The sequence below is a fragment of the Elephas maximus genome, chromosome 7 (assembly GCF_024166365.1).
Source record: "Elephas maximus indicus isolate mEleMax1 chromosome 7, mEleMax1 primary haplotype, whole genome shotgun sequence".
NCBI classification, from domain to species: Eukaryota; Metazoa; Chordata; class Mammalia; order Proboscidea; family Elephantidae; genus Elephas; species Elephas maximus.
Genome location: NC_064825.1, coordinates 35090689 through 35104920, shown reverse-complemented (window position 1 = coordinate 35104920; position 14232 = coordinate 35090689). Strand labels below are relative to the sequence as shown.

At 43.5% G+C, this 14232-nt stretch overlaps 1 protein-coding gene across 3 annotated transcripts in view; it reads right to left on the bottom strand.

Moving 5' to 3' along the window:
• The window catches only part of ME3 (malic enzyme 3), a 250131-nt gene that overhangs the window by 53101 nt on the left and 182798 nt on the right, over positions 1-14232 (bottom strand). For all 3 annotated transcript variants that reach the window (XM_049889593.1, XM_049889592.1, XM_049889595.1), the window contains one exon: positions 2320-2429. In XM_049889593.1, coding sequence (XP_049745550.1) covers positions 2320-2429 — 110 coding nt within the window. The remainder of the gene's footprint in view (positions 1-2319; positions 2430-14232) is intronic.

Sequence of the window (14232 nt, the reverse complement as noted above, 5' to 3'; positions counted from 1 at the left end):
GATATCAATGATATTGTCTGATAATTTCCGCATTCTGTTGGATCACCTTTCTTTGGGATGAGCACAAATATGAATCTCTTCCAGTTGGTTGGCCAGGTAGCTGGCTTCCAAATTTCTTGGCATAGACAAGCAAACACCTTCAGCACTACATCCCTTCGCTGAAACATCTCAATTGGTATTCTGTCAATTCCTGGAGCCTTGTTTTTTGCCAATGCCCTCAGTGCTGCTTGAGGTAGCTTAGTCACATTTTCATTTTAGAGGATCACTCTGGCAGCAGAGTGGGGGGCGGATAGAGTGCCAGGCCCAGATGTGTTCCCTTGCATGTGTTTATGAGGATGTGTACATACGTGGCTGTATGTGGGTCTGCACGTCTGGATGTCTGCGCACCAGGTGTGCAGCCCACTTGGACTTGTTTTCCTCTTCCACCCTCTGGCCTTGGCAGCCCAGCGGGCTCAGACAAATGCTGTCCTGCTGCTGATTCAAGGCTGAGTGACACAATGGGGGAGCCAGTCAGAAGCCAGCCGGCAGATGTTTCCTCTAGGGCTGTACAAGTACCCCTGCCTGCTGGCCTGACGGTGAGGTGGCTGGCAGGTGACAAGTGAGTGCTTCACTCCCTCTAGCCAGGGCTTCCTGGACAGTAGCACCCTGTCTGTGCAGAGGTACCCAGTTGGTCTGAATGAGGCTGTGCTAGCATAGCCAATGCCTGTCCCAGGCCCACACATCAGGGCCAGGAGGGGCAGAATGGTAACTAGGATAGGGGGCTGCCATGCCCACCTCTCCCTTTCCGGGACTCCCACCTCTCTGGGCACCCAGTCTTCAAGCACTGAAGCTATATAGTTTTACATTAATTATCTAGTAATATACCATAACTGTGATATTCTGCCTCTTAAAAATGTATGACAAATAGAGAAAAATCATTTACCACATTTCTTATAGCCCATAATATAGACCATAGGAAGGGAAGAGGCATTGGGTTTTGTAATATAAGATCTAGAAACAGTATGGTGGATGGTTATGAGCTTATAATTTAGAGTCCAAATGCCTGGGTTCAAATCTCAACTCTATACTTACTGGCTATGTAAGTTACTTAATCTTTTTGTGCCTCGATTTCTCCATCTATAAGACAGAAATGATAATATCTCATAGGATTGTTAGTAGGATTATATGAGTGAAGTGCCTGCTGTACAGCAAGTATTCAGCTATAAACCTTAGCTATCACTGTCTGGGTTTGAGTCCTCTTATCACCTGTAGGGACAACCCTAACTCACTGGAGGAAAGGTTGTGACCTCTTTGGACCTCTAAAGGAACGATCTACAAAATGAGAGGTTGGCTGATCTTTTACCATCAAGGGCACTTGTTGCCTTCAGCTTGTTCTTTTTATATGATGTACATCCCTGGTTTTAAAAGACTTTGCTTGTAAACTTCACTTATTAAATAATAACCTATTTGGACTCATCGCAGTTTCTCTTAGACTTTACAAAATAATTGGAACAGCTCCCAGATGCTCCTTATTGCCTTTAGGAATGAGAAGTCCTGCATCAGATGAGGTAATTCCAGAGAGGCCACCCCTCTCACTCTAGTTTCAGATACTGGCACCTCCATAGCAAGAGACAAGTGCCCGCAGGTGTTTAATGGTTCACAGAACAGGTAACCAAGTTGACCAGGAACTAGAAGATGCTTCACCATGGCTTTTGGTGCGCCCCTGGCCCCTGCTGCCCATGTCTCTGAGGGCAGCACACATTCCACCCGCGTTCAGAGAAGGAATTGTTTTGACGCCCTCACAGGGACACACCTTATGTTTGGAAAATATGAATGCAAATTATTGTGGTGGGGAAGACTATTTTTATGGTGACTGATGATTTGGTCTGATAAGTCTTACGTGCTTTTATTTTCCATAGATTAGCTCTTTAAATTTTCACAATAATCTTCATAACAGTTATTATCATCTCTATTGAATAGATGATGAAACTGAGGCTCAGAGAAGTGACTTGTCCAAGTTCAACTAGCTGGTAAATGACAACATTGTTTGGAATTTCTAACACATATTGCATCATATAATTCTTACCTATCTCTGAAACTGTAATAATCTCCATTTTATAGATGCAGAAACTGAGGATCAGCAAAGTTAAGAGATTTGTTCAAGGTCAGATAGCTAAGAATTAGTCAAGTGAGAGCCGAATCCAGGCTTAATGTTCTTTCCTAAGAGCTGCTGCCAGCAAACCAGCTTTGAGATGACCCCTGCCCCACATTTGGTACTCAGCTGAGCCTGTGAAAAGGATTTAGTTCCCAGTGGCTTTGTCAGGCAGGGTGGAAACCTACCTTGGATATCATCATTGAACATGCAGTACTTGTTGCGGTATTTGTTGAGCAGGCGGAAGGCATTGGCATTGGCAAAGTCTTCAAACTGGATGAGGCAATTTATTCCAAACCTGTGGGAAGGGAGAGGAAAGAACACATGATTGTCTCCCTTAGCCAGATTCCTTGCAGATCCCAGCCTGTGCTGGGGTGTGGGGAGGCACAGGGCAATGGGTAGGGCTAGGAAGGTAGCATGTTTCAAATGCTCGGGCTATTTGCCACCTGGGTGGCTCATGGACTCTGTCTGCCCTCCATGGGTAGAGAAGGGAAGGTGTAGGGGCTCTGGCCTTGGTGGTCAGCTGAGCCCAGGTCTCTACTGTGGGCTGGTGGCTCCATGGGCTGTAGATGGCAGATCCTGGGGCTGAGGTGGAACTTGTCCCCTCTGTGGCCTGTGGCCATCTGAAATCCCAGAGGACAGCTCACTCCAAACCCAGCTGTATACACAGAGCCCTGCTTCCCTACTATCGGGGCACTGAGAGCCTCTATAACCTCCAAATATCTTCCTTGCTGGAGCCTGAGGCCTGGGGTTCCTCTACTAGAGACTCCTCTAGTGTAAACATTGTTCCCTGATAAGATGCAAGTAAAGTCAGGAAAGGCCACTGCATTAAGCCACTGTTAACTACAACCACCTTGAAGAACAAGGTGTTCTCAAACTTGAAGATATAGAAGAATAAATTAGTGAGCTTGTTTAAAATGCAGATCTCTAGGCCTATCTCCCAGAGATTCTCAGTGAGTTGGGGTGGGGCTCAGGAATCTGTAGTTTTAACAAGCACCCCAGAAGATTCTGATTCTGACAGTCTAGAGAACTTTGAGAAACACTGACAAGATGGGTGAAGACAATGCTCATTAAACTGGCTGATGCACCTTACTTCAAATCTATGCTAGATCTGCCTCCTAGAGTTCAAGGTCAGGAAAACCTTTGTATTTCCTAAAAAAATAACTGGGGTTCATTAGAGTTTTGTAACCTATTTTTTCTTTTCACTCTGGCTGTTCAGAAGTTGACAGCAAACTTTTCTGCTCCTTTGCAATAGGTTCCCTCAGCCTAGGCTTTCTAGACACACCTTTCCTCCTTACTTCATTCTTGTTCTTTGATCCTGGTTTCGGTAGTTTTGTTCTATTACGTCTTTTACTGGAATCTTTCTGAAAGCAAGAATGGTACAAACTATAAAAAAAATTATTTAACACATGGACAAAAACAGGTTTTATCTCATGGGTCATTTGTGACTGAGAAACTGTAATTGAGGAGTCTGAATGGGATACAATCATGGGTCGGAACTGACTTGACTACAATGGGTTTGGTTTTTTTGTGGCTTGGGTGGTGCAAACAGTTAACACAGTTGATTGCTAACCAAAAGTTTGGAGGCTTGAGTACACTGGCAAAAAACAAGGCTCCAAGATTGACTGAATACCAATTGAGATGTTTCAACAAACAGATGCAGCACAGGAAGTACTCACTCGTCTATGCCAAGAAATTTGGAAGACAGCTACCTGGCCAACCAACTGGAAGAGATCCATATTTATGCCTATTCCAAAGGAAGGTGATCCAACTGAATGAGGAATTTATCAAACAATATCACTAATGTCATGTGCAAGTAAAATTTTGCTGAAGAGCACTCAAAAGCAGTTGCACTGGTACATTGACAGAGAATACCAGAAATTCAAGCTGGATTCAGAAGAGGACGTGGAAAGAAGGATATCATTGCTGAAGTCAGATGGATTCTGGCTGAAAGCAGAGAATACCAGAAAGATGTTTACCTATGTTTTATTGACTATGCAAAGGCATTCGACTGTATGGATCATAACAAATTATGGATAACATTGCAAAGATTGGGAATTCCAGAACACTTAATTGTGCTCATGTGGAGCCTGTACATAGATCAAAAGGCAGTCATTTGAACAGAGCAAGATACTGCTATGGTTTAAACTCAGGAAAGGTGTGTGTAGGGGTTGTATCCTTTCACTATACTTATTCAATCTGTAGGGGGAGCAGATAATCTGAGAAGAACAGGGCATCAGAATTGAAGGAAGACTCATTAACAACCTGCGTTATGCAGATGACACAACCTTGCTTGCTGAAAGTGAAGAGGACTTGAAGCACTTGCTGATGAAGATCAAAGACTATGGCCTTCAGCATGGATTATACCTCAACATAAAGAAAATAAAAATCCTCACAACTGGACCAATACGCAACATCATGATAAACGGAGAAAAGATTGAAGTTGTCAAGGATTTCATTTTACTTGGCTCCACAATCAACGTCCATGGAAGCAGCAGTCAAGAAATCAAACAACGCATTGCACTGGGCAAATCTGCTACAAAAGACCTCTTTAAAGTGTTAAAAAGCAAAGATGTCACTTTGAGGACTAAGGTGTGCCTGTTCCCAGCCATGGTGTTTTCAATTGCCTCATATGCATGCAAAAGCTGGGCAATGAATAAGGAAGACTGAAGAATTGATGCCTCTGAGTTGTGGTGTTAGCAAAGAATATTGAATATACCATGCACTACCAAAAGAACGAACAAATCTGTCCTGAAAGAAATACAACCAGAATGCTTCTTAGAAGCAAAGATGATGAGACTTCATCTCGCATACTTTGGACAAGTTATCAGGAGGGACCAGTCCCTAGAGAAGGACATCATGCTTGGTGAAGTAAAGGGTCAGTGAAAAAGAGGAAGATCCTTAACAAGATATATTGACACAATAGCTTCAACAATGGGCTCAAGCATAGCAGCGATCATGAGGACGGTGCAGGACGGGGCAGTGTTTCATTCTGTTGTGCATAGGGTCACTATGAATCAGAACTGACTTGATGACACCTAACAACAGCTACAACAGAGGTGCCTCGGAAGAAAGGTCTGGCTGAAAAATCAGCCACTGAAAACTGGGCACAGTTCTGACACACATGGGGTCTCCATGAGTTGGAATGGACTCAAAGGCAGCTGATTTAACAGTAATGGTGGTCATATTCATTGAGGAAAAAAATATCCTGATTCATCAGTAATGAGTGCTGTAGAAATTGGAGTTTTTCTAGAAGCAAGCATGGTATCAACCAGAAAAAATTACTTAACGCATAAACAAAACATAGGTTTTGTCTCATGGGTCCATTGTGACTGAGTAACAGTAATTGAGGCCCTAGTTATTGAGAAAAAGTGTCCTGACTGATCAGTAATGAGTGTTGTGGGCACCTCACAAGGCACAGGTGGCCTGATTACTGTGTATCTGCATTCCCCACCTGGTGTGAACTAGAGTCTTGAGACCAGTTGTGGAAAGATTATTACCTTGCTAGTAAAGGTAGGGCATACACTTAGTTGGCTTCCTACGTTACTGGGGACATCCTTCTGATGAAACTGGTGATATAAGGCAATGAGTGGCAGTGAAATGGCCCACAAATTTTTTTTTTTCCAACCTCAAAATTATGTGTATGGCTTACACTACCCAGCAGAAATATAAGTAGGGAGGCAAATATTTGCTCCTAGCATGGTCCTTCTAGAACATAGCTGGTCAGAGCTGTTGGTGAGGGAACCTGGAGATGGGTTCATGTTATGGGGCAGAAACAGAGCAGCAGTGACCTGTCAGTCCAGTGTCAAGAATGCTGGGCTTGGGTCAGGGACTTGGTCTGACCTGGCTCTACCACACATAACTGGGTGTCCTTGCACATGTCACTTCACTGCTCCATTCTGCCTCAGTTTCCCTTCTGTCAATGGGCACAATAATATCTGCCTGGCCAACTTGTTTTGAGAATTAAAAGCTAAGGGTGATTTTTAAGATGTAAAGGGCTAAATACAGTTGTACCATCCTGGTCACAATTTTTATTTATAGGCACAGTGCAAGTGCTGATGAGAGTAGGGGTAGGGGTCTCAGTGAGTCTCCTGACCTACCATCTAGACCTCTTCTCCTTATAGTATAATACCAAAAAAAAAAAAAACCAAACCCATTGCTGTCGAGTTGATTCCGACTCATAGCGACCCTTTAACACAGAGTAGAACTGCCCCATAGAGTTTCCAAGGCTATAAAACCTCCTATGCACAAATATAACATCATGTTCGCCAAGCCAAAATTTACTGTGAATCTTTGTTGAGGGTGTGAACTACAAGTATTTGGATTGGGAGAGGAGAACAGAATGTCTTTGGTGGCTGGTGACATTTTGCTATATATAACCCCCTCAAGACTCCCAGAATTGCTCTACAACTGGCCTGGAGCTAAAATGTTGAAAAGGTCAGACAACAAAACAATGTGATACACATGTTTTTCTTTCTTTCTCTCTCTTTCACACACACACACACACACACACACTTGACCTTTAACTCCACCACCACTCATTTGCTGAAGTAAAAATAAGGCAAGAATTATAAAGAACTTTGTTCAGTACATTATCACCATTTCATATTAAATTCAGTATTATGTAAGAGATACCCCTCACCCTGTTCCTGGAGCAATTTTGATGGAATATAGTAAAACCATATTAATTCAAAGCCTATGTGGATGACCCATCCTACAACCTGAATTCAGAGTTCCTAGGCCTCCTTGGATTTAAGGACCCCCAGAACCCTTATCTATCTTGGACACACATCCCATGGTTGATCGCAGGACCTTGTCATCACCAGGAAACTACATCTACTCTAGGATTGCAAACTGTTCCATTTCAGGCTCTGACCACAGCCTCTCATCCTTCAGCTTTGCCTCACTTTTTACTACATCTGTTCTTTATCTGCATCAAGACCTCCAGCCTTTCAGCATTTTCTTCCAGTCCCTCATCCCACCCCTATGGCCTTTCACAAAGGCAGACAGCTATCCAGTGTGAACCGATGGTGGGTGCTTCAATCACTCTCTTAGCACCACCCACTCATCCACCCATCCACCCATTCATCCGTCTGTCCGTCCGCCCGTCCGTCCATCTATCCATCCAAAAGCATCGATAGGGCACCTTTAATGAGTTGATATTGTAGTTGTTCAACAAATGTTTTAGGGAGGGATGGGTACATGAAGGAGTAGGTGGAAATTTAGTGTCGTGCTAAAGTTTATCTGCCAACTTGTTAAACTATTAAGAGCCAACTAAGAACAAAAAGAAAATTTCAAAGTGAAAATTTAAATGGCTTAGGTGGAAAAAACTTTTCTCAAATTCCATAACCTACACTTAGTCCATTCATATACATACAAATACAGGTAATAGACTTTTACCATAATACTTATTTAAATGTTAATTATCAATTACCTCACATGTTCATTAAAGTACTACTACTAATAACAATAAAAAAATAGCTAACCTTTATTGAATATTTATTACCTGCTGTACATCAAGCTGAGCTCTTTATATATATCATCTTAATTAATCTTTACTTCTGACGTTATGTGGTAGGTGCTGTTTTCAGAGAAGGAAACCTGAGCTACAGAGGTTAAACTTTGCTCCAGGCTCATTTTACTCTACCACGTTAGTAAGTGGCAGAGCTGGACTCTGAACATGGCTCCATATGACTCTAAACCAAAAAAAAAAAAAAAAAACCCACAAAAAACCAAACCAGTTGCCGTCAAGTTGATTCTGACTCCTGGTGACCCCATATGTTGCTCCATACAGCTTTCAAAGCTGTAACTCTAAGGAAGCAGACTGCCAGGCCTTTCTTTGACAGCATGTCTGAGTGGGTCCCAGCCACCAACCTTTAGGTCAGTGGTTGAATGCTTAATCATTTGCACTACCCAGGGACTGATACCTGACTCCAGAACCTGCCTTAGTTAATTTTTTTAATTTTTATTAAAAATTTTTTTGATTATTTTTTAATTGTGGTAAAATATATATGAGAATTTTCTATTTTAACCATTTTAAATGTACAATTCAATGGCATTAATTATATTCATAATGTTATTTAACCATCGCCACTATTTCCAAAACTGTTTCATCACCCCAAATAGAACCTCTGTACCTCTGTAATAACTCCTCATTCCTCCCTCCCCCAGTCCCTGGTACCTTCTACTCTGCTTTTGTCTCTATGCTTTTGCCTGTTCTAGATATTTTATTTAAGTGGAATCAGACCATATTTGTCCTTTTGTGTCTGGCTTATTTCACTTAGCAATGCTTTCAAGGTTTATCCACTTCATAACATGTATTAGAACTTCATTTCTCTTTATGAGTGAACAATATTATATGGATATGACACATCTGTTGATGGACACTTGAATTGTTTCCACCTTTTGGCTACTGTGAATAATGCTGCAATGAACATTGGTGTACAAGTCTGCATTTCTGCTTTCAATTCTTTTGGGTATATACCTAGGAGAGGAATTGCTGAACCATATGGTAATTTTATGTTTAACTTTTTGAGGAAGCTCCAAACCTTAGTTTAGTTTTAATGGCAATATTGACTGCTTAAAAGATAAAACTAAATAGAAAATAAAGCTGGTTTTCTTTCTCTGTTGGGAGAGACAGAGCCGTAGGATTAAGAAAAGGCTGAACAGGGAGACAGGAAAAAGGTGTTCTTTTTCTTTCTCTGCCATAAGCGTGGGTTCTGGGTGAGTCCCCTTTCTCTCTCTGGGTCTCAGTTCCCCGTTATGAGAGGGCTGGAGTAGCATGAGCTACTAATGGAGCTGGAGTAGATACATTTTGAGCTTCATTCATATTTCTAGAAATCCAAAATAGTGAGATCTGACCATTCTTATAAGAGCAATATGTGATAGGAAAGTCTGGAGAGTCAGTATTTTAAAGTCCTTCTGGGCATACACCAGACCAGCTGAGGGAGCAGGGCTGGGCAGCCATCCTCTGGGCCATACAGTTGGAGCAGCAGCAGGAGGGTCCCTCCTCAGGGTCCCCTTACTCAGGGCTCTGTGTGGTTTCCTGATTTTGGTGCTGGCGGTGAACTGCTATCCTCCTGTCCTGCCAGGAGATGCCCCTCACTGGAGAGGCTCCTGCTTATCTGTCCCCTTCTGCACTTTTAAACTTGTTGCACTGAAGCCTTGGCAGCAGCTGAGGAATATCTGATGCATCTCCAGTGAAGATTCCTGCAGTGGAAAAAGAGGCACCTCCCCAAGCCACACACAGAGCTGTCCAGACTTCTCAACCCTGGGGAATCAGCTGGGAAATGGCCTTGGATCTGCCAGGGAAGGCGTCCCAAGGCCAGAGCTCGCTGAAAGACACTAAACTCAGGGTGGATGTTTGAAATTTTTTTTTCCTCTAGCGCTCAGGCAAGACCAAGCCTGCAAATGGTGACTTAGCCAAGGGAGCCCTAGCGAGCTATATGACAGTGTGAAGAGACCCAGACCAGGACCAACAGAGCCAGCACCTGCCAAGGTTAAACAGAGTCTAAGGTGACTCTTCAGCCCTTCCCCCCAGGAAGCAGACCAAATGCAGTGCAAGGGATGTCAGTGAAAGAAGAACATTCCAGAGGCTGCTGATCTGGCTTCTCTGTTTCATAGGTCAGGACCTGCCATTCTTTCAAACACCTGGGTCTGACCTCTTTCAGATCTGAACAAACACCAGAGACCTGGTGGATTTGCTCAGTCTGTCTACAAAAAGAATGACTAAAAGCTATCACTCATATTTTCATGGAGTCCCCTCTGTTCCCACAACCTCAAACACACACGCAAGATTCTCACAGCAGAGTGTTCAGTGAGAATATCAGGTGTCACTCAGTGGAAAGCTGTTTATTTTTTTTCTTTCAGGAACTAGAGCTGACAGAATTATGACAGCTCTAGGTCTTTGTTTTATTTTACATATTCCCTTAAACTCTAGTCTTTTGAGATGCTCTCAGAAAGAGGTCTTGTGGTTAGATAAGTTTGCAGAATTGCGTGCGTATTACACATGCAATGCAGATTAAAGGCTTTGAAGACCCTGTGTTAAGAAACCTGTTTAACCTAGCATTTTCTAAGCTTATTTGACCAAAGACTTTATCCTGATGCATTCCACCCTCCCCACATATGGTGGAGCATATTTTGAGAAAGACAACTCTCTGCAGAAAGAATTTTGTACCAGGTGGGACTGGTGGATTCAAGACAATTGCCAATTCTGGTCAGGATCCTAAAATAACTATCTCACCTCTCCCAGGTTCACTCCCCCTCCCCCAATCTATCCTCCATGTCTTCCTAAACACAAGTCTGTGCAGGCCCCTCCTTTCCTGAAAATCTCTATGGGGCTCCCACTGCCTCTGGGATTATGTCCAAACCCCTCAGTGTGGTGTGCACTTTGGCCCCAACCTTATCGTTCCACACCCCTCCCATGTCTTCTGACATTCTAGGCACAGCAGACATTTTGCTGCCTGTTTAACCATCGGGGGTACAGGGATGGAGAGGAGGGAGTTTGATAAAAGATGCCAAGGAGATAAAACACGCAGCATGAAGGAAAGGGAAAAGGTGGGAGAGTGGAGAGAGCTTTGGGATCAGATAGGTCTGGCTCCATTACTTACTAGCAGTGTGATCTTGGGCAAACTATTTAGTCAAAATTTCAGTTTGTTCACTGATAACAGAATGGAATAATAATACCTCTCTTGTGGTCCCATCATGAGACTTGAATGGAATAGTGTGTATAAAAAGCCTGGTACATAGTAGGCACTGAGTACATGGAGGCTATGATTATTATGGGCAGAATTTAATAACAGACCAGGTATGGAAGATGAAGGAGCCCAGGATGGGTGGATGGTGGTGTCCATTACTCACTGAGGTTGGAGACAGGGAGACAGGCAAGCTTGCTGGGGAAGACAGGTTTGGGACATGTTGAGTATGAAGTGCTGTGGGGCATCGAAGTGAACATGTTCACGAGGCAGTTGACTATACATGAAGTTTGGGAGAGAGGAACATGACATTCAGGGCATTATGTGTACATAAATATGGAATTCATTCATGGGATTTGATGAGAATTCTGAGGCAGAGCATGTGCAGTGAAAAGGAAGCAGGGCCAGCGACAGAACCCTGGAGCACACCTACATCCAAGGAGCAGAGGGATGGAAGAAGAGAGGCCAGGAAAGGAAAGTGAGCAGGGGAACCAGAGAGGTGAAGGTGAGCCACAGATCAGCTGCCACAGGAGCTCAAATGCTGCTGAGACATCAAGTGAAACAGGGATCATGAAGTGTCTATTCAATTTAGTGTTTAGAAGATCACTGGTGACCTTTGTCAGACCACTTTCAGCGGAGTGGTGGGGAGCGAATCATACTGCAGAGCGTTAATGTGAAAATAGAAGGGAGGAAATGTCAGTGATAACTTATTCCAAGAAGATTGGCTATGAGGGAGACATACAGCCATTAGGGGATGTGGAGCTGAAGGATGGATTTGTTTTTGAAATGGGAGGAATGCTTTTGAGATAAAGGGGCCAGTATAGAGGGAGGTAGAGGAGTAATGAATGGGGGAGATTCTGATAGATGTGAGGTACCAGGAGCTAGGGCAAAGTTAGAGTGTGAAAAAGACATGGTGCCTTTCTCTAGGACCTCACACCCAGGAAGAGGGGACAGATTCGAAGCCCTCACACCACAGCCCTACCACAGATATGTATGAGGCAGTGCGTTATTGTGCTGGGATTGGGAGTAGGCTGGGGTTCAGAAGTTGGAGAGATATTCACAAAGATGACAGGCAAACTATTCTGTAGGTGAGGAAATGGGAAACCACGGATTGGAGAAAGCGGGAATATTGAGTCTACAAAAGAGAAAGCCAAGTGGAATGAGGCATAACAACAATCTTCAAACATATGAAGTAAAGAACCATTCTGTGGACAAGGAATTAAGTAGGCTTGAGGGAAAAGGCAGAATCATTTGGTAGAAGTTAAAAGGACACAGACTTCAGTGCCTTTTAAGGTAGAGAAATTCAACACTAGGTAGAAGAGGTTGCTGGTCACTAGATGTGATTCTGTGGTCATTGGAGCTCCACTTGGCACAGATGTTGTCAAAGGGATTCCAGCCAGGGGTGTAAGAGTGGACCTATGAGGTCCTTCCCTTTCCAGCTTCAAGACTGGGAGATTCCCCTGATGTGCCTGGGTCTGCCAGGCAGACTGGCGGGCTCCTGTGACTGGCATTCTGACCTCACAAGGAAAACTCCCACCGTCTAACAAGACAGTCACAGGAAGCTCAAAAGTCTCAGAACAATGTGGCCATTTCTCAATCTGCTCTGACAACAAGCCCAGGCCAGACAGAAAGCACTTTATGAACACGTTGGATTTCCTCCTGAATTTCCCTGTTTGAGTTCCTGGGAAAGCACGTAAATGATGCCAGAAATCCCAGTGCTGGGAAGAGAATGGTGGCTGATCTTTTGACTTCTTGACCTCTTAAAGGTCAGTGGCCACTATTGAGTTTGTCGTAAAGATGTTGATGACTCTGCCTCCAGTAGTAAAGAAGGCACTGCTAATCCATGACATGAGTTGGCAACAGATATACACAAAATATCACCACCAATAAGTATTGGTGAGAGACAAGGCTCTGGGTGATCACGTTTGATACTTCTCTACAGTTTTGTCAGAATGAAAAGTATAAGGAAGCTGGGTGGTTGGTCCTACTTTTGCTAGATGAAGTGGTGAAAGAGTGAACTGTTTGTGCCACCTAGGGACCTTCATTCTCTCACCAAAAAAACCTCATAAAAACAAAAAAAACCCAAACCAAACCTAGTGCCATCGGGTCAATTCCAACTCATAGCGACCCTGTAGGACAGAGTAGAGCTGCCCCATAGAGTTTCCAAGAAGCACCTGGCAGATTTGAACTGCCGACCCTTTTGGTTAGCAGCCATAGCACTTAGCCACTATGCCACCAGGGTTTCCCATTCTCTCACAGAACTGGTTAAATTCAACCTTGAATTATGACTGTTAGTCAGGGGGTAGAAAAGAAAATCCAGTCTGTGTTCTGTGGGCTTTCAGAACCCAAGTGAGCCAAAGTCAAGGAGAAGAAAGGAAAAAGACCAACCCATGGTAGATGATGAACTAGATCAAAGCAGGCACTAGACCCAGAGTCCTTGAAGGCAGCAGCTGTGTCAGACTCATCATCGTATGGCAAATGCTGGGCACCTAATATCTGAAGAATAAGCTTTAATGGACCCCTTTCCTGCCCCCCTGCTCTGTGGCTAATAAGCTTTAGACACACATTATGGAGGCCCAAGCAAACATGCTTCTACCTTGTTCTCTGCTGTATATCCAGTGCCCTGTGCTTGCCTGACTCAGTAAATATTTGTTGAACAAATGAAAAAATGAATGCCAGAGAACAGCCCTTCTCACAAGGAGTGTCCAGTTGTACACACTCCATAGGATATCACCAGGTCCTTGTGGAGCCACTTGGTCCTCCTCTAGAGACATAGCTGCAAACACCACAAATACATCACAGAAGTATTGTTAGCACCTGAGGTACCCTCCTTTGCCCCCAAGGATTCAAGTTAACACAAATGAGCACTACTTGCAGGGTGTGTCTTCCCAGCCAGGCTGGAAAAGCAGGCCAGCAGAGGGTCTACAGTAAAAGAGCACAGATTTGGGAGTCAGATGGGGTTGGCACAACTCTAACGTATAGCTGGATGATTTTTTGGACAAGTTAGCTATGTCTTCTGAATCTCAATTTCTTGATCTCTAAGGGTTGCTGTCATAATTAAATGTCAAACATCCAGCACCGCATAGGTTCTTTGTAAAATCAAGTTTGGTACCTCTTTCCTGAGAAGAAGGTCATGACTTTTAAAACCCAACTAAACGTCCCAGATCTCTGACCACCTGATTCCACCTCTCAGACTTGACAGAAACTCCAGGCAGGGCCATTGACTAGGCACACATTAAATCTACAGAAACCAAGCCCCAAGACCTGACAAACCATTATTTGAGCATATATATCTCTTTTCTTTCCTAGTAGACTGTAAGCTCCTTGAGAGCAAGATCTATTTCTGACTTATTACTGTGTTCAATAAATCCATCCAATGAACGAATGGATGAGTACATGAATTAATAA